This window comes from Piliocolobus tephrosceles, chromosome 1, assembly GCF_002776525.5.
Source record: "Piliocolobus tephrosceles isolate RC106 chromosome 1, ASM277652v3, whole genome shotgun sequence".
Classification (NCBI taxonomy): domain Eukaryota; kingdom Metazoa; phylum Chordata; class Mammalia; order Primates; family Cercopithecidae; genus Piliocolobus; species Piliocolobus tephrosceles.
The window spans coordinates 73,440,919-73,468,361 of NC_045434.1; the positions used below are offsets into that span (position 1 = coordinate 73,440,919).

A 27,443-nucleotide genomic window follows, 5' to 3' on the forward strand; every position below is an offset into this window, starting at 1 on the left:
AAGCAACCAGAATAAGGGGTCTCCAATTAGTTTTTGGAAGGAGCTGAAGACAAAAGATAGCTTAACTTGGAAAAGCATGAAGTGGTGGGAAAACGAACAATTTCTGATTTTTAAAGTACTAACATATGCACAGAAGTATAGACACCTGTGTGACCACAAGGCAAAAGTAGGGATGATCAGCTGATGTTCAAAATAGGCAGTAGAGTTATTTATATTTAGAGGCATAGCTAGCCAAATAGATTAGAATCAAAAGTAACAGCACTGTTAAGTTATTCCATGGAGCTAAGGTTTTATTTTTCTCTATCTTTGTGTCCAGGGGCTCTATCAGAACCTAAAAGACTTAAAGTAAAAGGAAAGTAGTATTTCTGGAATTTGTGACCTCTAAAGTCTATTAAAAGGCAAGGAAATCCTCCAAAGCAGATTTTCTAACCCGTTTTCAAGGAACTTGTTTCCAGAAGGGAAAGAAATGTTACATATGATGTAACATATGATGTAACAAAGAAATGTTACATATGATGTCATGATTTGATATGGAAAGCCTTGTTCTTTGTGGATGTCAATAATAAACATCTGGAATCAATATAAGAACAACTAGTTTGTAGCTACAAATTTTAAGATCGTATCTGCAAACTTGGAAACCTCTTAATTCATGGGTGCCATTTTTTAAAACGTATAAATTTCCTAGTCACTCAATCCTTTCTCTTTCACCAGGTCCCTCTGCCTCTACCTCCCATGCACCCCACCCCTGAATTCCCTTCCCTTTCTTTTTGGTCACATTATGTCTGGTTCTTACTCTCTTAGTTGCCAACTCAGCTTCCTCAACACATCTCAGCCCTGCTTACTTCTACTTCCACTCTGCTCCATCTAGTGGAATGCTGATTTTTACAGTGTGGTGCCAGCTTTTTTTTTTTTTTTTTTTTTTTTAAGTAATACTCTACTTTGCTGGACAGGGTCAAAAAATAAACATTGAAACAAAACCAAACTTTTACTTTTGATAGATAAATTAAGTATCGTTTCCCAAATACCTGGAGAGAAACAAGAATTCCACAAGCATGCTTATATGAAGAAAGTGGAAAGGTGTTCAATCCAATAGCAGCATTAGTCTTAACAAGGGCTACTCCATCAAGAAATAAAAGGCAAATGGTTATTTTCTCTGTTATTGCAGCTTTGTTAGCATAGTCTTCTTAATGTAAATTATTTGATAATTGTGAAATATGCTCCAGGGATCATTAAGAAGTTTTTTTTTTTGTTTTGTTTTTCTTGTACTAAATGATAAAAGTTAAACTATTAGGAAAACGAAAGTATTCCTATGCTTGTATTTGCATTTACAGTATGCAAGGTACACCTGGAACCATGGGAAAATTAATTTCATCACAAAGGCATGGGTATGATTCTCTGGAAGACATATATTCCTCTATCTAGATAGTGATTTTTACAATATTCATAGGGTATGAACTACACAATCAACCTAGAGCTTGATGGTGTACTTTCTTCAGATGTATCCTGACAAATCTGAGTATGATATCTTCACGATTGGAATAATGGATTTTTAGAGCTAGAAAGTATCTTAGAGTCTGGAACCACAAATGTTAATTCATGTCCTTGCTATACTTCCAGTGTACACTCTGAATACAAATAAGTTGGTTGAACCTGATAGGATCCAATCTTTATTTGTTTATTTATTTATTTGCTCATCCATTCATTCACTTTAGAGACAGGGTCCCATTCTGTTACCCAGGCTGGAGTACAGTGGCACAATTATAGCTCACTGCAGCCTTGCACTCCTGGGCCCAAACCTCCTTTCTCAGTCTCCTGACTAGCTGAGATTAGAGGTGAGATCCACTGTGCTTGGCCAAGGATCAAATCCTAAAGACTCAAGCTAAAACCAATTTGGAGTAGATTCCCTTACGATTTTATTTCTGGAGTTGAGAAATATGTGAATAAACATGGGGCCAATTATTATCATCAAATGAATAAAAAGTCTTATTTTTAAATTTGATTGGGGACAGAAAGATCATAGAAATCAACGAGGAAGGAAAGAAATAAAATTCATTCCGAAAATGATAGCAGGCCTAGGCATACTCTACCCTCATGCCAACACCATTGGTTCAGTCATTCATTCCCCCAAGTTGTAGCCATAGTATTCCTCCTAAAACATAAATCTAATCTGATCCCAAACAGAAAAAAGCAAAACCTTCAAACTCCTCGTTAACCTCAGGCAAAGTCCAAAACCCTTAAATGGATTTCAAGATCCTTCATTATCAAGTCCCTGACTCCATCTTCATCGCTAGTAACCTGCCTCTTCACATCATCCATGACCCTTCGGCCATTTGTAACAACTCTCATTTCCTCAAAAGAGCAAAACTCTCTCTCAGCCTCTGAACTTGTGCAATGACTGACCTCTCCACTTGGAATACCTGCTCTCTTTCCCTACACCCTTCATGAGTTCATGTCTGCTCACTCTTCAGGTCTCACTTTGCACATCATGAGACTAGGACAGATGCCCTTCCTTTGTGCTCCCATGCCACCTTGTCCTGTTCCCCACAACCAGTTATATGGCAAACTCTTCAGACTCCTGTTCACCTAGAACTCTCTACCACCGAAATTACCACTTGGAAAAAGAGATGGTCAATATACCTTTGCTGAGTAAGTCAATGTATAAAGGAATGAATGAAACCAAGACATCAGAGAAACATCAGCACACAAACCAATGAGCTGACAGTGGACAACTTCAGGGTTGTTTTATTAAACACAAAAGTGGGAAGGAAACTTTTTTTTTCTTAAACATAAAGTATAAAAGCCACATAATTTTGCCCATTGGGTGTATATAGATATAAGACACCACTGTGAGAAGCAAATTTAAGACATAGTTAGCAAGTCAAGTCAGAATGGAATAACTACGAAAAATAAGTAAAATTTCCCTACTGGACTTATTATCTCCAATGTCTAAGTCACTCCCTGGGGAGAATTTGGCTCTTATATAGGATTGCTAACTTTTTTTCACCAGAGAAGACTCTAATCAAGTGTGTAAATGCTGCAATACACCAAATGGCAGAGGAGAATTAATGTTTCTCTTGTGGGTTCCTGTAGTGTCTTACCACCGGGAAGTAACTTGCACACTGAACATAACAGGGATCATTAGAAACAGTTATGCAAAACTTACGAACAGAAATACCCTTGCTTTATGTGAAAGTTAGAATTTGATGATCTTCTTTTGGTGCCCTTGGCGTGGAGACTTAGGCAAAATACCAAGTCATGCCCACAGTCACAGAGTTCAAAGGAAGCGGGGAAAAAGCCAGTTTACAGTTCCTCTGGTTGTCTATTGTTGACTTCAAACACTGTTTGAATAATGTCCCCAAGTTAATTATTCGCTTGTAAAAATTTTAAAAGAAAAAGGACCACACATACACGGTAATTTTTGAGGCCAACTGCCTCCCCCCACTACAAATTACCCACAAAAGTGAAAACTTTTGTCACCACCATTTTAAGTAGAACCCTGGTGAAGTCACTGAAAACACTGGGGAAATAACTTGACTTTTAGGCACACAATTGCTTTCCTTATCACGAAGTCAGGATTAGATGACAAACAAATACTAGGAGAAGGGCTGTGAAAAACTATTTGCTTCATGACAGCAACATTTTTGAATTTTTGTTTGTAACGTTCATTCTCTGTGATCAGAGAGACTTCAGTGCTCTAAATCACAATCATAGACTATCGGCCTGAATTAGTTTTCCCTTCAACATAGAATGATCACTGAATTACAGTTATACTTTGGAAATTGTGTCTACCTGCTCATCAAATTCCATTTTGACAATTTTTAAAATTGTTAGTAAGACTAACACATGTGCATGCACATGTGTGTGCGAACACACACACACATACACACGTACATACACAATTAAATCTTATAGGAAAAGGCGTCTACCTCTGCCAAATTTCAGCTGGGAACAAATTTTTATGGTTAGCTAATAAACCTGCTGAAAACAGGGGTTGATAATGGAAACCCTCCCGAGCCCTTAACTACAGTGTGCACGGCTATAATAAAAAGAATTAATGCAGTCAATTTGTACTACTGTTCTTGGAACAAAAAACCCTATTTCAACCACAGTCTTTTCAACAGCTGATTGGCAGCCCTGTCCATTTCCCCTCTGCAGTGTTGTCAGGAGTCTTCAACATGATAATGAGCCTGTCACCATATTCAAATAGCCCTGTGACAGCATGTTTTGTGAGTGTGACGTCCACTGCAAAGGGTCTGTCAAAAAGCACCTTTCAGAAAATGAAAAGAGAATGCTGTCCCGATGATAAACCTAATTTCTCCATAGATAAAAGAGTGAGATTTTTCATCAGATTTTGTCAGTGTTATGTTGCATTTATCTCTTCAAATGTTCCTGTTTTCTTTTTTTAAATATACATAAATTTAGATTTGTCAGTGACGGGGAAAAATGATGATGAAACACATTTTCTGTTCTAGGAAGCTGAGTCCACCAGGTTACAACAGAGGGAAAAGAAAAAAAAAAAAAAATCCTGATACTTTTCTATCACATTAAAAACGGGTAGAAAAGTAGGAGGCTAACTTGTTAACTTCTCACCTAATAAACTTCCAAGCATGGAACTCGGATTCTGTATGCGTCACTCATAAGGCCAATTGCATCCCCAAAAATACTCACAGGAAGTTGCTGTGTTCAAACTGTGTATCTATATAGTCACTTTTCTCATTGCAGATGAAAATCTGTAACCTGCAAGGAGAAAGCTCTTACTTCAAGATTCGCGGGCTACTTATTATCTTGGTAAATAGTGTTTGTTTTATGAATACTTGGAAAATGCATTTACATCATATTTCAACGCATTAAAGATTTCTGTGTGTGACTAAGATGTTTAGAAGTACTATTGTCGAGGGAAAAATAATTATTCTTGTGTTATGAGGATTTATAAATAGCCCGGGTTCTCTAGAACATCATTTAATTTTCTTCCTTTGTTCCCTCTCCAATGTAGACCAAATCCACACTGAGTGTTCAGTATTAACGCAAAAATCTAATTTAGATGTTTCCTCAAAAGGGATATATGTACTTGTATAAGTATATACACTATATATAAAATACATACCACACATATGTTTGTTTATTATATATATATAAAATATACATTCATACATAGGTACACATACATGTACACACACATAGTAGAAAGAATATGGAAGTGTTTATTCTTTGTGAATATTAGTGTCTCAGAATTTAATAAAATTCACACACATGTGCCCAAGGAAAACTGAGAAGCTCTCTGGCTTTGACAGTGGAAGAGGTGGGACAAGGATTGGGATGAGGAAGCAGGGGGGACAGGAAGCCAGCAAGAACTGTCACTCTCTCCCACCTGAGGTGCCCTCTGTATCCCCTTAAGCAAATAAACACATGCAGGAGGTCCCAAAGGCTTCTAAGAAAGAAAACATAGGTAGGAATGTAAATCTAATGCCTACTTTATTTAAAACTCTGTGACAATAAAAGAATCTTATATTTTAGAAAACACATACTCTGCCCAGTGTAGTACTATGTCATTTAATTCACTAATATGCCTATATTAAACTATATCAAAATACTTTTTTAAAAAATATTACCAAATATACATAACCTTGTGTCTCCCTACCCTGACTTTAGCTAATGGCTCACTGACTTAAGTCTCGTTTTCAAAGTAATATTTTCTTTCACTCATCTGTTCTATGCAACTTATGTATCTATAGGTGATGACAGCATTTGTGAAACAGTGATAGCATTTTTGCTATTCATAAGCAAGAAAACTGGAATTTTCAGTCTTCCAATTTCAAATAAAATAAGCACAGTCCTAGTTATATTTCCTTTGAGTTGAAATCTGACGATGCCAAAAGGACCTATTAATTAAAGAAAATGAAAATTTCATGTTTTTGTATGTATCATAGATATAAAGCTGACATGACTAGAATGCTTTCTTAATGAAAAATTAATATATTTTGGTGGTTGAGGAGGGGGATCTCAATTTTTGCAATAGAGGTTATCCTGGGTATACCAGGAAGGATTAAAATTTAAAACACAAAATAGAGATTTTTGTAAAGGTATGATTTACCTGTACTAGTCAACAGTTAGTGAAGCTAAAATTATTGAAGACATTTTAGGTTTTTTATTTTTTTTTTTTATTCCAGAGTAAGAAAAGGCAGCAAAGAAAAAAAAGGGGGGAGGTTACCCAATATGTGTAAAGTCAATGCCCGAAAGAAAGTAACTCATTGAGAATCAGCAATAAATTTGACTGATTTTCAGTTTGTCAGCTGGAGGGAACTGTTATAAAGCCAATAAATAGAGCTATAGACATCCGGCTTTGTATAATATCCTTTTCCTTTGCCTAAATGTTTAAACTACTGGTTCATTTGGGATTTTTTTTTTTTTTTAAGAGGAAGAGAGAGAGAGGGAGAGAGATCTCAAATTGAGCTATCCTCAACATACAAAGCAAATTTCAGAATCTTGAAGACTTTCATTGTCTCTGAAAGTCATTGTCACCACCCTAATCCCCTCATTAAAGCTAAAGAAATGCTGGGATGGCATTAAAATGAATGCAAACCATTTGCAGCAATCTCCTGCTCACACCACCTCCAAATGAAGGCAGGCACATTGCATAATCCAGGCAGCAAGAGCTCCTGACAGGTGGATGATTTATGCTCATAGTCAGAAGAATCGGAGGGCCTGCGGAGGAGACAGCATGAGCAAGGTGGTGGCGAGACAGATGCTCTCAGTGGGCTTGCAGGGGCTGGCAGGCTCCAACTAGTTCAGGTGCAACCTGGACACTTTAAGTGCTGAACTCCTATTGCCTAGATTCCAATACTCTGATGTGTCATTTGCAATATTATATGCAATGTACATAATGAATAAACTGTCAAATCCAAGCAAGCATTGTACACATGCTGCATATACCTCTTACATACATAGAAGTTATGTACACAATGCCCCAGCACATAAGTGAAAGGAAACCTCTTTTTGTCAAATGATGATTATGATACAGATGTAAATATTCTATACCTTCAGGATCCTCAGTTCTGAAAAATATTTAGCCCAGGTATGGTGAGTGGAGAGTGACAAGATTTCCTAACAATTGGATCAATATTAAAGATTGCACAGTGGGATTAGGAGAAACACACCTCAGCAGAAAACCGACATTCCTGTCAATTATATTAATTATTTTTCAGATACATGACATGCTTTCATGACATTTTATTCTGAGAAAGCATTTGAATATTTCAGAAGAAATTTAGTAAGAGATGGATAAAAGGAAGAGTCCCTATAGAGTTGAACTGCTTTGAGATCAATCTTTAAAACAGTTTTCCAGAATTTCTCTCAATAGCTCCAAACAATAACAATTTGGTAAAGATTATGGTATTGGTTAAAAGGGTAGATAAACCTAATTACAGTTATTGATGACAAATTACTGTGACTCCAATCTCTAACAGAAGGTATTAGCCAGCATTTTGCTGGTCAGCAGTAAACCACCAATGGACAAAGAAATTCACCTCATAGATCTACATAGAACTATACAGATCATTCCTTTTCCACACTCAGCCCAGTATCTCTGAAGCATAAAGCTCCAGGCATTAGTGAAAGGGATAGGCTTCCAAATGTACAAGTTTTGGGTTATCTAGGATGAATGTGATTTTACTTTCAACTCCTAGATACTGTAGGGTCAAAGGTAGAATTGCCAATGAGAATTAAAGATCCCTTTAATTAGATAACAGTATTCAAAGACTTGTAAATTCCCAAGAAGCCACTTTGCAAAGCAAGAGTTACAGTGTTCTCCTGGGGGAAAAGATGGGCAGTGGGCTTTTTTTTTTTTTTTTTTTTTTCTCAGCTATTCACCACTATGAGAGAATTTTTGAAAAGAACAAAATGGAATACATTGTAAGTAATTCAGAATGCCTCCAGACTTTACAATTCTCCCTAGAGAAAAAACTCAAACAATTTGAAGTCTTCACAAACTACATCCAAATCCTTTTTCTAACTTCATTAAGCTCCAGTACTTAAAAATCGTTCATAGCAAGTACTTTAATTAGAGACGAACCAGTGCAGAATAGCTGGACAGGCAGTGCGTCCACCCAGTGAGCAGACTGCCCAGGGGGGACAGTCTCCACCTCACTGATGCAACGGGTGAAGGGACAGACTGGGGTGCGGATACATTTCTTCCTTCCCCAAAAGAAAACAGGAGGATGCGTGTGGGTTGGTGGGTTACAGAGAAAGATTCAAACATCATTCTGGCCTCATCAGTATTCTGGCAGTTTACCATTATATATACAGAAAAAGAACAGAAAGTGTGTTAAAGAATGCAAGTTTTAAGGGGAACAGAGAACAAAGTCATCTGCACTATGGAAGCCTATTTTTTTCTTTCTTTGTTTCCCCTCCTTTTTCTCTCTCCTCCCTCCTTTTTTCTTTGCTCTCTCTCTGTTCTCTCTCTCCACCAATCCTCCTTCCAAACCCCATACTTTGAGACTAAAACCATGAAACCATTGCCATGAGAACTGTAGTGCAGGCACAAAATCAGCATCAAAGGATATAAGTGCCACACAGAATCCTGATATGCTGCCATTAATTTGATATTCAGGGGTCAATACAAGGGTGGAAAGGTAGCAGGGGAAGGAGAAAGAGCAGAGAAGAGAAGAGAGGGAACAATCGCTATGCATGAACAATTTGTACTTGCTGCTTCTCTGGCTAGAATAATGTCTTTCAGGCAGAACTTGAGCAGGCAAGTAAAGAGCTCACAGGTTCTAAGCTACCTGCAGCTTTGAACCCAAGTTGTTTAGAGACTTAAAAACAAAAATAGCAAATGGTTTTCAAGGGACAATGTCTTTCTTATCCTGAAATGCTAGAACTGAATGAACAGATTAGCGTGTGCAAAAGTAACTGTAGATGCCTTCATAAATTACACCTGAGAAAAAGTTAGCAATGTCCAAATGAGAAGTGATTCCATGGATTCAAGGTCATTTGTTTCTAGTCCGTGACAGACTTCCTTGCTGTCTCCCCACAATCCACTGAGGGGTCTCTGTAATTCTGGCAGGTTTTGCTGACCCTGCCTGTCACCTTCAGCTCTCCTGCACACAGGAAAGGGTCTTGGGCCAGAGTCACACAGAGCATTATCGGGGACCTCTGATCCCAGCGAGTCATGGACAGCGAGCAATGTGAAGACAACCTAAGCCTGCTGTGAACATAGCACTTGGTCATTTTGGAGGGAAAAAAATTCCAGCAAGATGACACTTGAGACCAAGCAGAACCGATTCATCTTTGGTGTAGTTATGCAAGGTCCTAAACATTTGAGCAACAAAATAATAGTGATGTTAATAACAATGAATATTTACAGAGGACTTAATATTTGTCAGGCACTGTGCTAAGTATTTTGAATACATTATCTTATTTAATCCTCAGAGCAAACTCTGTAGGATAGGCCATTATTATTATCACTATTTTACAGACTAAGAAACTGAGGCTAGAAACATTAAGAATCTTGTCAGGAATTGGTGACTTAATAGCAACCCCAGACTGTCTATTAGCAAATTCTATGATGTTATTAGTATGCTATGTGGAATAATGTGTTTACAATGCAATTCCAAATGTATTCTCTTCATTTTTCAACTATGTTTAACCTGTAACTTTGTAAGATATTATACTACTTACTGAAATTTTGCAATGGGAGAAGAAATTAATGACCATAATTTTTTCCTCCATTTTTCTCAGCCTTGAGTTTCTTTAAAATACACAGCCCTGAAGAAAAATATAAAAGCCAAAATAGAGAAAAAGAATAAGGTATGCCTTAGCACTTCATGTTAGAGACTTTTTATCAGTGATCTCTTCCATTGTGATCGAAAAGAGACAGTAGCAAAGGCCCTGCAACTAACCTCTGCTTCTCTGGCCCATTAGCTCTTTTCCGATGTGCAAATCATTCCGGTCTCCCAGGACTGTTTAAGAGTTCAGCTGACTACAGCACTGTCTCCTTTTGGGTTTCCAGTTAAAATCAATGCATTAACTGAGGCTGCAAGTTAGATTCTGGAACTGCAAGTTAAGTAAGACAGGTGAGGAAGGGAAGAATTCCTAGCTTTACAAGCTTGGGAACTTTCAAAGAGGCCAGTTCCTGAGTGGCATTAAAATAGAAATAGCATTACTTGTAAAAGCTGGGGGATTTTGTTCTTTCCTATCTTAACAAAACTTTTGATAGATTTTCTCTGCTGGAGCACATAACCAAATAGTTAAAGATTTGTGAGATAACCGGGAGATTCTCTAACATTTCTTAGGCACCCACGGTTTGAATTGAATTTCTGTTCCTTTTACTTTGTCATCATTAGTGAAGCTTTATTTTTCTACACTATCCCCTCAAGATCCTAATTAATGACTACTGGGGAGACCTGCAGATATATACAGAATCGTTGAGAAGTACATTTGTTCACGGACCACAAATTTGGGCCAGTTGTCTACAGAGCATGAAAGTGATGCTACAAATGGAAAATGAAATAATCAGACAACAACTTGGACAGCCTCTCAGGGACAGACGCTGGGCAATGGCAAAACCTCTTCCGCTAAACAATAGGCTATGATAGTCTACACGGAAGGGGTGCCATTCAGAAATATACATAGCCCAAACATTATTCAAACCACCTCTACGATAAAGCAGAAATACTCTATACAGACAATTTAGCAATCGCATTCTAGTCCTGCAAAGAGCAATATTTACAGAAATCAGATGTTCTTGTTATTGCACAGCCCTCCTGTTTTAGAATGACTACATTCTAAATGATTCTGGAATTTGTAACAGCTCCGGAACCAAGACTATTCCCTAAAATAAAGGTCTCCTTGCTCACAAAAGGAAGTAATAGCAGCTTCCACGTGACTTAAAGGATATTTCACCTTTTGACACTCTGGTAAGATTAATTAAGAGAAGAACCAAAAGACTTCATTATAAATATCAGTACAGCATATGAGCTTCAGAGTCAGAGAATTTCAGATTGAATCCTGGCTTTACCATTTAATAGATGTCTGATCTTGGGCAAGTTATTTATACAAGTTATTTAGAATAAGTCTTAGTTGTTATCTCATTTATATTCACTAACTTATCACATGTCTATGGAGAAGACAGATTAAAACCAACATTATTCCTCATGTTTTTTTTTCTTTCTCCTTTTTTTGGATACCAATTGCTATATTATCAGTGTAGTCAATATACTTTTGATAAAACAGGACTTCTAAAATATAATTCTGTCATGGTCATATGAATATAAAAGAAAATTTATTCATAATGCATGTATGAAAAATTTCTAAAAATCATTATTTATGAAAAATTATTCCTGCACCCAAATTGTAAAAATGCAATTGAAAAGTATGCTGAAGTATGCTTTAAAAAGAAAAAAAAAGTCATATTTTATTGAGCACCTACTATGTGATCATTATTGTACTAGGTGCCATGAAAGACTAAAATACAAACAGTTCCTGTTCTCAAGTTGTTTATGCTTTGCTCCATGAGACATCCAAAGTGAAGAATGGAATACTAAAAATCAATAATGCCTATTATTTTCCTAATGCTGTTGTTTACCAGATGCTGTACCAAGAATATTGCATATATTATCTCATTTAACCCTGAAAGCTATCCTCTGATGTTTGTATAATTACATTCTCCATTACATAGGGAAGGCTTAAAAAGGTAAAGTAACTTGTCTGAGATGGCACAGCTAGTAAGTAGTAAATTTTACAATGAACCCTGAGTCTATCTCTGTGCTATCCAATATGGTAGCCATCAGTCATGTGGGGGCTATTTAATTTAATTTAATATAAATTAAATTAAATTAAAGCCTGACTTCTTCAGTTGCATTAGACACATTTCAAGGGCTCAATCAATAGTCACAGACTCCATTTGACCCAGAGTCCATGCTCTTTATCTTTATGTTCTATTTCCCTCTGTGGAAAACACGAAATTAAATGCTAAACAGTATGAAACTGAATATAAATGCTGGTGAAATTCTGAAAAGGGTAATATCTCTGTTATTTTAAGTCTTTAGGCTTATGAAGGATGATAAACTCCTTAAGGACAGAAACTCTTTTTGTCCATGTTCATACAGTGAATGGTATGCAGCCAGCTCTCAAAATACACTTGTTGAATGGATGAGTCAAGGATGGATGAATAAAAGTTTGGAGATAGACTTACAATGCGTATTATTTGGACTGATAGATAGAAAACAACTCCTGGGCAAAATAACCTCACCCTAACTCTAGATGTTGTAAAGAACAGGATGTACTTCTGCCATAGCAGATAGAAATATTTACACAGTTCAAACCACAAGGCATGAATCCACATTCCTTCCAAATACTCCAAATTATGTATGAATTGATGATAACTTAAGACTGGCTAAGTTCAGAGTAATTGCCATTCAATTGGCTTCAAATATACTAATGATCATGATAATGTTGATACTGAAGAACCAAATAGGCTGGGAGACAAATGTCTAAGAGAGCAGAGAGGTGAATTAATGGGAGGCAGGAGTAGGGAAGGGACCATTATAGAAGTCACAAGTTTGGAAATCACCAAATGGTAATTCAGTAGAGTTGTGAAGAAATTTGGCTTTTAGAGGAAACTATTAGATCAACAACAACAACCCTCCTACCCCCACAAAAAGAACAAACTTAATGGGGTGGAGAGGGTGAAGGGAGAGAAAGTTGCATTTGCTCCAAAACTTCTGTGTGAAGAAGCGTGGTTGGGGGATATTAATTGGACAATCCAGGGAGAAGCCACTAAATAAGGGCTCAGGTGGCCCCAAGGAAAACACTTATTATAGTTGAGAACTGAGAGGGAGGCCAGGCAAAATGGACTTGACCTCCTATGGGGGCAACATGCTGGCTTGAACTGAGACACAAAACCGGAAATTGGCACAGAAACAAGATCTAAGTAGAAATACATATTAAGTTAAACCAAGTAATGTAAATTACTTCATTTTTACACACTCTATTCCTTAAATTTCTCACATCCCCAAGATACGTACAAGTGCTAGTAAAATGGTACAGACATAATAAAATTATGATTATACAGCCTATGTAGAAAAGATTTAATAGATGAAAATGTAATTCTTGAGAAAAATAGGAAAGGAATTTTGATCCTATATACACACAATCTTTAGAGAAATAGGTTAACCAAAGGGCAATTGCTCAGATACCCTCCCTTTGGGTTTTGGCATAGGTTCCATTTCATCTCAGACAGTCATCTATAAAAGAAGAGTATCTTACAATTGGGGCTTTTAAAATAGTAGAAATCCTGACATTCCTGTCAAAGGGCTCTGTAATGCTTCCTGCTTCCACAACCATTTCCATATCACTCTCTTCTAATGGCATGATTCATATTGATGTCAACTTGAAAAAGCATTGAAGGCAAAATAAGGTAAAAACAAATTTATGTTGTGGATAATCAGCTGAAATCCATCACACCTGAGGGTCAGTTACTATTGTGCTTGGGCTGTGCAATCTACTTGGGTAAGACTGAGTGGAGTGGCAGGTACTGATATTTGTTCTGGTAGCCACAAAGCCACACTGGCTCTCATAAACACAATCTGCCATTCACTTAAGTCTGGTTTGCCAGCAAGCCCAAGGATGGACTCCCCACTAGTACCATCAGGCTCAGGGAATTTGGCTAGCACTAAGCACCTCAGACTTCTGCCAGCTAATTGGCTTTGGGGAAGCCGCTGACCTACTCTCCACTGAGTGGCTTTTGTGAACCTGGAACCTAGCCTGCTTCCCATCATTGATCAACCTTGGCCAAGCCAGCTGGCTTGTTCCTTTGCAGACAGCTTGCCTTAGGGAAGCTGGTTGGTGGCTCCTCAACCTACTAAGAGAGAGAGAGAGAGAGAGAGAGAGAGAAGGCGAGAAAGGATGAACTACAGAACAATCTCTCAAAAAATGACCAGCGCTCAGTGTCAGATGAGGGGGACTTAGAGATGAACAAAATCATGCCTAATAATTGATATGTTAATAGGTGGAGTAGAACTCTGCATAGCCTTCACCAGAAAGGTCACTAAGAATTTAGGAATGGGGCCCAAATGAAATAAAACCATGAAATACTTTATTAAATGAGTCTTATTCAAATGTATACCTGAATTCCTTTAGTTACATTCAAGCACAATGTCATCATCATCGATGTCACGTTGATATACGTATGCATTGGTAACAAGGAACAAAAATCTGTTGTTTGGAGGCTGGTGGGAAAAAAAAATCCACATTAAACAGAGTCCTATGTGGTTCTGGCCACCCCTCACCACTTACCAGGCTGGCCTTCCAGTGCCTCAGCAAATATTCAAGCCGGTTTTCCCCGCTTGGGGCTAAATCCATTGGGGATTTTTTTTTATAATCCAAAAAGAATAAAAATATGTAACATATGAGATAAATGCTGGCTTCCTATTTCAAGTTCACAAATGGAAATGACAAATGGGGACAACCAAATAGATGATTAACTTTTAATAGTATCGAAGAAAGCTAAAGGAACTGTTTCTTAGGATTTCAGTCTTTCTGCCCTCTCTAAAACAAATGCAGGGAGAACAGATTTATTCAGCTGAAATAATTTGTAGTGCTGCAACTGGTTAGTTCACATCAAAGATTCTATCTACTTCACTTCTAATGTAATTGTGGTTTTAAAATATATACATAAATATAAAAGTTTTGGAGAAGCAGGTATGCAGGGAGTATGTGATAGTCTTCTAAGAGCCACACGGATTACATGCAGAATCATGGACAAATCATGAAAACATTAGAACTTCAATTTTCCCCTTTTATATAATAGATGAGATGATAATACTCCAGTGGTACACTATGGCCTTATCTTCAAAACAACTGAGGCAGATGGTGCACAAAGTCAGTGGATCAGATTCATTCCTCTCTACGAAAGCATGACTTATAAGAAATGTGGTTCTGGAGTTCATTTTCTAAAATCTCAGCCAGAGACTAAAGCTATGCCACAAGGCAAAATTTTTTTCTCTATGTTCCAATTTGGATTTAAATAAGATGTCATGCACTGACAAAAACACAGACCAGTAAATAGAGTTCCCAGGAAATGAACAGCTTCAGTATTACTGATGTTTGTTTATGTAGTTTGTAACTGTTAAGCTATTCCAAAGTTTATGTTGGGATGTCAAGACTCTCAGAGTGGGAAATCACTGTAAAAGATAGTCTGGTCTAATCCTCACATGATACTTGAACTTGTTCCCTAACAACATCTCTCACAGTGCTGGGAAACTTATTGCCCTCCAACACAGTTCATTCTATTTCTGGACATCAGGTGAAGAACTCAAAGCACTGAAGTGAGCCCTAGTTCCAAAAATGGGGGATGAGTTACTTAAGTCATCTTTTAAGAGTTCAGTACCTCATAATACCCATAGCCTCTGAAGAATCCCAAGCCAAATACATACATGAGTATTCCTGAAGTTCCAAAAGAATAACTACATTAAATAAATGTACAGCAGAGGCAGTAGAATCAAAATACCTGCTACAGAACCTAGACTCCTTCATACCCTATGAGAACATTGGAAGGTAACACAACCTCTCAAAGCTTCCCTTTCCTCTGTGAAATGGGGAAATAGCTACCACTGAGGTCATTGTAAAGATTAACAAACCCCAACAAAAGCACATAGCACACAGCCTAATGTAAATCGAGCTCTCAAAAATCTGTGCTAGTAGTCTTACCTTCAAAATCTTTAGTATTCATTTTGAGACTGACTATTCAAGTTTCATACCAACAAAACATGAAAAAAATCACCATCTAGTAATACAGTATCCGTACATAAAATAACTTGTTGTGGTACCTTAAGTACATTCCCAAATGGCTTAATGTCAAGACGAAACTCACAAAGAAGGTGCTCTTCGCTATTGCTTATATTACAACTTGGGAGTTTTGTTTAATACTCTGCATTAATGAGGGAGCTTCTTAGGATAATATTACAATAGAGAGTGCAAGAAATACCTGTGAGGTCAATGCAGTTCTATTAACTGTCATCTAACACAGAAATATTTTCCTTGAATACCATTAAAGCTTTCTCCTTTTCTTTGTTCTGCTTTTTGAAGGCAGTAGGAGCCCAAATTTCCCTACCAATAATCTCTGTTTTCGATTTGGCAGTATAATGATACTAGACTTGAGGAAAAAGAAATCACCTTGGCAATGTCTTCTTCAGAGGTTTTTACAAAAGATGTTTTGTTAGGATAAATTATACTAAGTAGGCTCTTTAACTAAGCAAAAACAAATCCACTTGTAACTAAATGACCTGAGTAGCTTTATGTTTTTTAAAGAGAACCTACCTGGAAAACACTACGCTCCTTAAATGAACATTTTATTAAAATGGAAAATATGAAACAGAAGGATAATTAGACAAGTAAGTTGCTCTTTGCTACTCCTGCTGATAGGGTAAACTCAGAAGACTCTCAGAGTTCCCACCGCCATATATAAATTAAGGCTCAAGCTGTGGTTGCAACAAAACAGCTCTGGGATAATTTTTCTTTATATCCTGGGGGCTCAGGCCAACTGATTAGAGAGATGTAATGGCAGTTAAATGAATAAATGTATAATTTGTGCTCTCTCATATATGTGTGTATGTATAGACATGCACAAATTGACTTCTCTAAAAAGGTGGAAACAGAAAATATACCACATGGACTGTCTTGGGATCACTGAGAATAAATAGAGCATCTGGACAACTAATTCTCTAATGTAAAAGAAGATCTCCATACTCCTACCATTTCTCCCACCCAAGGATTTCCTAAACATTAGGTCAGCGCTATTAATCTATGAGTCAGAGCAAAAGATGAAGATCGTTCATTTCATAGAGACTGGCAATTCTTGATGGATTTAAAATAATTCGTCAAGAAGCTGGGCAAAAATGACATGACCCTTTTGACATACAGTGTCCTCAACCTTACTATTTGATCTTCACCACTCCTGATGTACATTGCCTTCTCTAACTCACGATCAGTCCAATACTCTAGCCTGCTCAGTTATCTCATAAAGACATTTTCCCAGACCAATCCCCATCATTATCTCTGACTTCAGTGGTCCCATCAAACTTTAGGTGAGAAGCCTGGTTTCCTCAGAACAGAATCCTAAGGAAAAGTCACTTCCTAAAGAATGTCACTTATTTATATACCTTAAGCTCAAAACCCCTCGTTAGACTAAAAACTCTGTTGCTTATTGGGATCTCCAGGACGTTTTCCCATTTCCTCCAACTGCCAAATAAGTATTCAGGTCACTCTTGGTCTAACAACAGATGCAGGCAATCAACCCAAGTAAGGAGCAGGAAAGACCCCTTACTGGGCCAAGGATGCAACACAGCTTGGCATAGATACAGGATGGTCCTGGGCATATGACACACATGGCTTCTAATCCCATTCCCACTTTATCTGCAGTGGGACTGTGGGCAAGTCACTAAAACTCTTTGACCTTAGGTTCCTTATCTGACTAATAAGAATCTGACACCTAGGGTCCCACTTTCCTATACTGGGTAGGGTCATAACATGATAATTAAATCTTAATACCATGTATCGTCTCACCACAAATGATGACTTATTCCAAATGCCATTTCTCAACCTCCGCTTTTACTTCATCTGAAACATTGGCACACACAACTCTACTATATTGTTTACACTGCCTATCTGGAATCTTCATACTGTGTGTATTTTCTAGACTTTCACAAAGCGGGGAAAATATGCATACATAACACTGAGCACCTCTGTAATTAAAAGATACTTTATGTTTTTGTCTTTCTTTCTTTCTTTTTCTTTTTTTTTTTTTTTTTTTTTGAGACAGAATCTCACTCTTTCCCCCAGGCTGGAGTGCAGTGGCGCAATCTTCACTCATTGCAACTTCCTCTTCCCAGGCTCAAGCCAACCTCCCACCTCAGCCTCTGGAGGAGCTGAGACTACAGGTGTGCGCCACCACACCTTGCTAACTTTCTGCTTTTTATTTTATTTTTATTTTTATTTTTTGTAGAAACAAGGGTTTCATCACGTGGCCCAGGCTGGTCTCAAACTCCTGTGCTCAAGTAACTGTACCACCTCAGCCTCCCAAAGTGCTGGGATTACTGGCATGAGCCACTATGCCTGGCTGAAAGATACTTTAAAGAGATCAAAGCAAGTATGAAAATCAAAAATGGGTATCAATAAAACACATAACTATCCGATTTGTTTTGCTTGTTTTAATAACTTATCATTTCCTCCACAGGAAATATTTAGAAGCCATTTATAATTATATAAGCCTGCTCTTCTCCTTTCCTACTGCTGTCAATATTTTTATTTAAAAAGTAACAATAAAACCTCAAATAAAATCTGACTGGTAGCAATCACAGCAATCTGTGTTGAGATTTCAGATGCCCACAGAAATAAAACCATACTGACTGCACTTCAATATATTGACAAGAGCTGGGAGGAAATGTGAGGAAATAAAGAGCGAAAGTTTTTCAAACACAGGCAAAAATACACTATCAGTACTTCAGTTCCTACTTATTTAAATACCTATTAATTGCTCTACTGTGCCTTCAACTCTCATGTCTGTTAACTTTGAAAAAAATTACATATTTCTTGCTCCTCTAGGAAGATGAAAAGCATCAGAAGAATTTTCAGTTAAGACAAAATTCACAAATAGCACATCTCATTATCCATATCTATCAAACCAGAGCTCCTATGGTAGTTCCAACTTCATTGATATAGTCATCATCATCATCATTGTAATTATAAGTCTCTTGGTGTCATGTATTGGAATAATGTTTTTATAGGCATTATATCATTTTTAATACTATATATATAATTTCAGATTAGAAAGAGTAAGAAAGAATATAGTCTAACTGCTCCCCTGAAGATACAGGAATGGAGACTCTTAGAAATGAATGGACTTGCTCCAAATTACATCACAGTATTAGGTAGTTGAGAAATCAGAATTAAAAGCTAAAGCATAGGCCCAGGCACAGTGGCTTATGTCTGTAATCCTAGTCCTTTGGGAGGCCAAAACTGGAGGATCACTTGAGGCCAGGTGTTTGAGAACAGCCTGAGCAACCTAGTGAGATGCCATTTCTACAGAAAAAATTAAAATAAAAGTAGCATGGTGGTGGCATGCGCCTGTAGTCCCAGCTACTCAGGAAGCTGAGACAAGAGGATCACTTGAGTCCAGGAGGTCAAGGCTACAGTGAGCCAAGATCATGCCACTGCACTCCAGCCTACGGGACAGAGCCAGACCCCTTCTCAAAAAAAAAAAAAAAATGCCCACAAAAATTTACTTATGAAGTTAACAGGATTCTTACAATTCTCCTTGTTCATTTTAAAATGTGTGCCACTTGTCCATTTTCTTTGGTGGAACATTAGCTTTCTCCTCCTCCTCTGCTTTCTCTTCTTCCTCCTCTTCTTTTTCCTTTCAAGACAAAGGAGTAAGTTCTCCTTTCTGAAGCTAAACCAGTAATTTTAAAGCCTTCTTCACCTCGAACGTTGTTAGTGAAAACCTCTGCTTGGGTTAAAGCCCCTTTTTTTCCTTTTTACACTGTTGTCTCTCTTCATTTGACCTAAGGTCAGATATTAAAGACTAAATTTCCTCATGAAATTTCTGAGCAAATTTTCATTTATTGATGTGCTTCTATAAAAAGTTTGGAAAGCACCCCTAAGGCCATTGACATTGCCAACGGATAACAAATTACATGACCTTGGGTTGGTCTAGCAAGTCAGGCTCATAGCGTCACCTGCTAAGCATGTACTAGACCCTGTATCTACATTAAATCTCTTGGTCTTCACGAAAACCTCACAAAGTAAGTTCCACCTTCAGTCTCATAGTTATAAATAAATAAGCTAAAGTGAGTGAGTCTTAGAGAAGTTCTTTAACTTGCTCCAAGTCTCAGAGGTGGTAGAACCAGGACTTGAACCTACGAGCCACCTGGCCTCGAATCTTGACCCTTACTCTCTCTGGCCACAGTAGCTAATGTTGACCCAGTCCTTACACTAGGCCACATGGTATGCTAAGCTCTCAACCTGCAATATCTCATTGGATATTTACAACACTTTGTTTGCAAATACTATTAGTGATGCCATCATTTTTACAGATGACAAAATAGGAGATTAGAAAAGTTAAGTAATATTTTTTTTTAAGGCAAAAGAAAAAGCACACTTTTCTGGCATGAAATAACAAAACTGGTCCTCTAAGTTGCCTCGTTTCATCTACACTTTGGCATGCAGGCTGGCCTGGCTAAAGAATATAATGTGAGAGAATGTGAGATTTTTGCTCACCTGCAAGAGTAAAAGAAAAATATTTGAGCTGCCAGGGTGAAAGCCATCGTGCCAATAAACATCAAAACAGCCTTTAGTCCTTTGATCAGTGAATTCCATACCTAAATAAAATGATTATTGCTTTCATAAAATGTCTCTGTTTGCTACTGACAGAAAGCAAACTGAGCTAGTATGTCCTGCAATAGCCTTTAAATAACCAAGGAGAGAGATCAAAATAAAAATAAATCTTGACCAGATTTATAGGTGCACCTTGATTAGTTCTTGCTATTTTCCTTCAAATAAGCAATACCTGAAAAAAATGAAAAGGGAATGTTGAGACCAGATATCATATAATAGATGGGCTTTCTCTGACATACAGTATGGTATAATGACAGAAAAAAATAATGCTGGCCCATCATTTGTGACACTTACCAGCTAAGTAGAGGGGAGAGAAAAACAAAGAGGATTTTTTAGGATGCTGAATGGTGCCACCACCTGGATTTCAACAAATTATCATTTGTTTTATTGTACTTCTCAAAGTTTTGTTGTATTGCAGCATTTTGTTGCTTTCTCTAAGACAACACGTTTTCCTTTTCTTCAACTGGTACAATTTTTTTGAAAAATTCTAACGTTAAAATCAAATGTAGTGTATTCAGGTATAATTCCATTGCTTGCTAATGAGAAAGCATATTTTATAAGAATTTTGATTATGTAAAATGTGATGAAACTGGAGTTGTTTACCTACTAAGCCATCACTTTCTCCTTCACACTCCCACCAACGCTCAGATATCTTCTCAAAGTGAGATGCCATAATTAATAGAAATGCCAGTCAGTAGAGCTAAGGATTATTATTTTAAAAGCAGTATAATTCTCATTTTTCTATAAACTACTCTTTTAATGAAAACCTCATTTCCTTCAGGCCACACTTTATCTACAATGGATTTGACTAGTTGAATAAAAATACCTGTTAAAGGAGAGAAAGTTCCCATCAAAGCTGTTGAAATCTGATTTCATTTCAGATTCTAGAACTAATGTTGTTTTTTGTTTAAATAGATTTTGTCTGTCAATTTCCAGACCTGCTGTGCCATCAGCCTGTATGGACTGCTGTGGTCAACACGGGGGTTGTAGCAGCAAATTTTATTATGGACTGGTAATTGAATTGAACAGGTTTACATTTGAATAGATTTACTACATCATGATCTCTGACATACTGCATGGGACTGAAATCCCTCTCCATCCATAAAGATACATTTAAGACAGTATCATTCTCTCCAGGCTTAGAAAGCAAGTCTTGAACCAAGGAGATGGCCAAACATAATTGTGCATTTATATGCAGGTTACCATGCAATATTTCACTGCATTTTTTAAGTACAGAAGAAAAACAATATTCCATATTTACTCATAACCATCCCATCCTTTTGATTTGGTTGTTGTGGGAGGTGGGGGGAGGTGGTTAAAGAACTGATATTTTGCTATCAAAGTGGGCATTAAGAAGTAAAGGAAAATAAATTATTATTTGAGTATATCAGCAACAGCAGCAATTCCCTAGAAAACAGATACTTGCTTGATAACAGCAATTGAAGAGGTGTGAATTATAGATAAGCACTGTCCCATTCACTTTCATCAACAATGTTTAATTAAACACAGTTCACACCTCTTCGTTCACTCTTACCGCCCTTCAGGATTGTTCCTGCTAGAAATCACAATGGAAAAAATATTTAAGGAAAAATATCTTCTTTAAACCTGGAAAAGCAAATGGTGTGTAAATTATAGCAGTAAATCAAGCTAATAAAAAATTACATATTCCTAGAATTTGAGAAGTGTCTCCATGTAATTCAGTATTTCAAAGTAAAACCTAAATCTAGATCAATACCACATCAATACAAAGCATTCATTCTTGTATTAATTTAGAACTTCTTAAAAATGGATTTGCTTTTGAAAAATTAATCATTCCTCAACTTTCAAGGATTTGAAATCACTCTTAATTAAGTCTTTTTGATTGAGCCTAAGTTTAGTTTGAGTCTCTACAACAAAACTAAGTGGCAACATAAATATAATTAAGGCCAGAAATTGACTGTCAATCACTGATCACTAACTCAGAAATACATTTTGTTTGTTACTCTGCTATAGGGGTTAAAGCAATGGCTAAGATAAAGGACTCCACTTCACAAACGTAAGCTACCGCCATCATCCTAACCAAAAGAAAAACTCTGTCATGTGGGTTGGGTGGTGGTTGTTTTAATTATATGTTTTCCTTTATCAAATTGTCCTTCTGGCAATTTCACGTAAGTTTTCTCTAGCAAGAACCACCTAATCTGTCTTTTTCACTGTCATATCACTGTAGCCTGGAATAGTGCCTGGAATATGGGAAGACCTTAGTACATATTCAGCAAATGGATTACAAACGTAAAACATATTAACTCTGAAAAATCCTAAAAGGATCAAAGGCTATACCATAAAAAGTACCCCCATCCTCATTTTCATTCCACAATGTGACACTGTTCACAATCTTTAGGTATCCTTCCTTCCTTCTACTTCTCCATGTATGCACATGTGGATATCCATCACAGTGTGTACAATGTCTGCCAGTCATTCTCCTTTCTATCTCTCTCTACATACATATATATATGTATACACACACACATTCCCATACATACACATACACACACACATATATAATGAATCATACTATTAAAAAACTTGTTCTTATATATTATTTACCTAGTAATGTATCTTGGTCATCTTTTTGTAAAACTTTATCATAACATTTTACACTTCTTTGTTTATAGCTCTTTCTCAAGGGAAGAGCAAAGTGGAAGACTAGAAGAATTTAAGAGGGTCTTCTTTGTTCCTATTTGATAAGTAAAAGTCAGAGAAATACGATGTGAATTCCATATATCCAAACATAATCTGATCCACTCATCTTCCTATAATATTGTTCACAGTAAAAATCTTGAAAGAAGAACAAATCAGGAAAAATTATGACACCACGTGATGGCACTCACTCATTTACACTCTGATTCACTGTTGGTGAATTAATACGTGAGCCTATTTGGATTTAAATGTTAAAAAATAGGGGATCTCCAGTAAGAACAAAATATAATAATAGGACAAGCCCCAGAAACAAAGCATAGTTCTATGATGCAACAGAAGTTATACATTTCAATATTGAATGAATCTAATTTTCTGTCAAACATTAATTACCAACATTTCATTGTGTTACTTTATAAAACTGTGCTCATTTCAAACCTGGTGAATTTTCTGAAGAAAAGGAAACAGAAAATTCTAAATGCAGCATGTAAAAATGCACATTTACAAACACACACACAAGTACAGCAATGCGTAAAAGAACAAAAACTGAATCACAGGCCTCACAAAGTAAAGAAGACATTTTATGCATCTCCAAGCTAACATGTGAGTTCACTAGAAATGCTGAAATATACAAATATTTCAGGACCTTTGACATGTGTGGAATAGTTGAGTGGCATCTAGAATCAATGGGCTCAGTTCCTGGCTCCACCAATTATAAACTGTGTGAGCTTAAGCAATTTGTTTAGCACAGAATACATGTCACTGTTACCATTTTATGTTTGTTGTTGTTATCCCCAACTGAAAGCAAATAGAAAGCAATTTTAATATCATATTTCAAGCCATTTGTAATAGAAAATTAACTCTAAAAGATAAGGTTGGGAAAGAATAAAGAGTGCTTTAAACCCAAGATTAATTAAAAAAAAAAAAATTAAAACAAAAAAACACTCAAAAAAAACCAAAAAAAAAAAAAAAACACTCTCTGCAAACCCAGTAATGACAAGGAAACCAAAAATTCAATGGCAGTAGCCTCTTGGTTTGTCTTCATCCTTTTCTTTCTGCAAATTGTAAAGAAGAAAAAAAGCACTACAGACAAGCATACCTGGTGTGTTTGGCTGTACATCAGCTTCTCCTACCTTGTCCCTTCCTGTCAATGTCAAGTGGTTAGCCATAAGTTATCAGAAAGTCCAGGTATAAAGGAGTATTCTGCCATCAGAGTCAGGGTACTTACTGTTACCTCATCTTTTTCTGGTTTCTCTAAAATTGGTGGAATTTTTTGCCTCCTATCCCCACACCAAAATCGAAAGCTCAGGGGCACTAGCAAAGAGCCTTACCTTCTTTCAGCATGCCCACTTTTAAACACTTCATGAAGCGGCAAGCCTGGCAGGATTTACGTCTGCGCTTTGTGATTTCACATTCATTCGTGGCAGGGCAGCTGTATTCTATGTTGCCTACAACACAAGTTTGAAGAAAAGTTGTCAGATTTGCAAGATCCAGAAAACATTAGCATCCCAAAGGCAATGTCAGCTCTATTATTCTTACTCCCCCACCCCAAAAAATGTCACATGAGACTCAACAGAAATGTCACAAATACCTAGCTAGATGCTCTGCTATAATCACAAAAGATACATGGGGCAAGAAGAACACACATGGTGAAATGCTTCAAAAGATGAACTTTAAAATTAGCCTTCAAAACATTATGCTGAGTCTACCCATGCAAAGGAAGAGTCTTCCAGAATCTTGTGATCCAAAAGAAATTTCAAAATAGATTATGTTCATGAAAACACAAATATCAAAACCAGATTCTTGGATTGCCAATCCTGGATTTATTCTGTTTCCTAATACTTCGGTGCATCCGGCTTCTTGTCTTTCTGACATTGAACAATATAAACTTCACTGTGGAAAATGGTATGTAAACAAATCTGGGATGGTATAGTAAGCTCCTAGAGGGTAGGGACAGAAATTACATAGTTGTTGCTTTAGCACTTACCAGAGCCTTACAACACAATTCTGTGCTTGGTAAATGCTTACTGACGATGGTGATGATAATGAAGATGATGGTCATCATCATTAACATCATCATCATGTGTGTTACATAATTTGCATAATTAATTCCAAACACTGAAGTTCCCTGATGTTAGACCAAAGAATAAACTGCTATGAAATTATATATTTTTAATATTAGATTTTGTATCACTTATGGTAGTACCTACATATTTAAAATGGTAACTAAGAAATCAGAAGAAGATCCAAACTAAATTTTTTTTTTCAATTAGTACAATGGTAGTGTGTGGGATGTGCTCTGGGTCTGCCTACAGCTTTGTAAAGAAGCTGCCTTTAAAATAAAGCTTTTCTCCCCTATCAGTTCTGTCACATAGTGCTTGAAGGTCTTTCGTTACTTCCTAACCCTTTCCCCTTGTGATTAAGTGCATTAGTATCTTAATGAAAATGCATTCTGTTTATTGACCTCTTGGGAAGGGGGAGGTCATCACACCAAATGCATAAATTGTCATCAGAGACGGTCTGAGCATAATTGCAATTTTGCTGCTCCATGTTTGCAATACTCAGGGTCCATCCAAGTCCCCTGAAACATGCGCAGATTCTAGTAATTAGCATAGAGTCTGCCTGGGACCACAGCATTGATGAAATATTTCAGAGTTAATCACACTTTGTAAACACTGATTTATATTGACTACCTTTCTTCAGACTGATGTCTCCTCATTAAATATCACATTAGTGGATTGCAGGGTAGTACAAAGACTCAACTACTCAGCAACTGCTAATTGAACAGGAAGTAATACCTAACCACTTATAACTACTGAAAACTGGTTAAGTATGCATGACTTGAAAGAAACACATTATAATTTGAGATAGCCTATCAAAATTGCCTAAATTAGCATTCTAATTCAGGGCATTTATAATAATAAAAGCAACTACTTTTTAACAGGAGGTTAAATAATAAGAGTAATATTAATTGCATCAATAGAAGTATATACAATCACCTTCCTTGGAGATATTACTGATGCTATACTCTTAGAAAACCAAGGATAAGTCAAAGAAACCAGAGTGGCTGGGTCACAGTTAAGAACAAGAGGATTTATAATCTGAACTTTAGATGAAACATTCTTCACTGCAGAGTTTCTTTAACCATTTCTGAATATTTATTTTGCATCAAAAGAGTTTTGCTAGTAATTTTCTTAGGGTTAATTAGTATTCAACTACTAGATCCTTCCAACCTGTATGGCTCCCCCTATACTTACTTAAAAAGAAACAGGTCTTTGCTGTCTTAGGAAGGACTGAACAGTGACTGGTTAAAAGGATCAGAAAGAAAGAAGAAGAAAAAAAGTTTGCCAAACAGCATTCTTTTCCTTTTTTCTGCCTGAAAAGTCAGTATGAAGTAACACTTTCATCACTTTCCTTATCAAGGCATGAGTGCTAGTCCTACCCACCTTTAACCCAGTGCTAAAAACTTCTACCAGGATGATCCACTGCCACAAACATAATCATCATTCTTTTCAAACCTGTTCCACTTCCTCTTTGAAAACTGTATCCCCATCCTTGATATCAACAAACTTCTGACAAGAATGCACATCAGGCATGTGTGAGCTCACACCTGGACTATGGCAGTTATCCCCTCCCTGGGCTTTTTGCCTCTGTCCTGACCCACTCTAATCCACGCGGCATACCGCTGTCATCTTCCTCTCTAGGACTGCTTTGATCACGTCATTACGCTGATTTTAAAAAACCAATAGAATTATTTGCCTTTCTGGATGAAATATAAACTGTAAGGCTTACAAATAGGGTCTTCTCCCAGGCTTTCATTTACTTTTCCAGCAATATTGCTATCGTTACCTGACATGAACTCTTTGAGGCAGCCAATTTGATTTATTCATTTTTTGCTAAGTGTCCTTCAAACTTTCCTCTGATAATTATCTATCTTTGCCACTTTTTCTAGTTAAAATATTTCCAAGGCTCCTTGCTGAAGTCCAACTCCATTCCAATCTTTCATGAAAACTTCTCTGACTATCCCAGAATATGATTTCTTGGTTTTCATATCTTTTCAGGTACTCTCATCATATCCCGACAGACCATATTTCATTATACCTTTCACACACACATTACCCATTGGATGGTAAGACACTAGAGGACAATGGACATTTTTTATGCAGTATAAAAACCATCTAAGCTGGGCGCAGTGGCTCACGCCTGTAATTCCAACACTTTGGGAGGCCAGGTGTGGTGGTGCATGCCTGTAATCCCAGCTACGTGGGAGGCTGAGGCAGGTGAATCGCTTGAACCCAGGAGACGGAGGTTGCAGTAAGCCATCGCACTCCAGCCTGGGCAACAAGAGCGAAACTCTGTCTCAAAAAAAAAAAAAAAAAAAAAAA

At 37.0% G+C, this 27,443-nt stretch overlaps 1 protein-coding gene across 11 annotated transcripts in view; it reads right to left on the minus strand.

Moving 5' to 3' along the window:
• Positions 1–27,443, minus strand: part of ESRRG (estrogen related receptor gamma) — a 597,265-nt gene that overhangs the window by 129,520 nt on the left and 440,302 nt on the right. For all 11 annotated transcript variants that reach the window (XM_023203733.1, XM_023203731.1, XM_023203728.2 and 8 more), the window contains one exon: positions 24,390–24,506. In XM_023203733.1, coding sequence (XP_023059501.1) covers positions 24,390–24,506 — 117 coding nt within the window. The remainder of the gene's footprint in view (positions 1–24,389; positions 24,507–27,443) is intronic.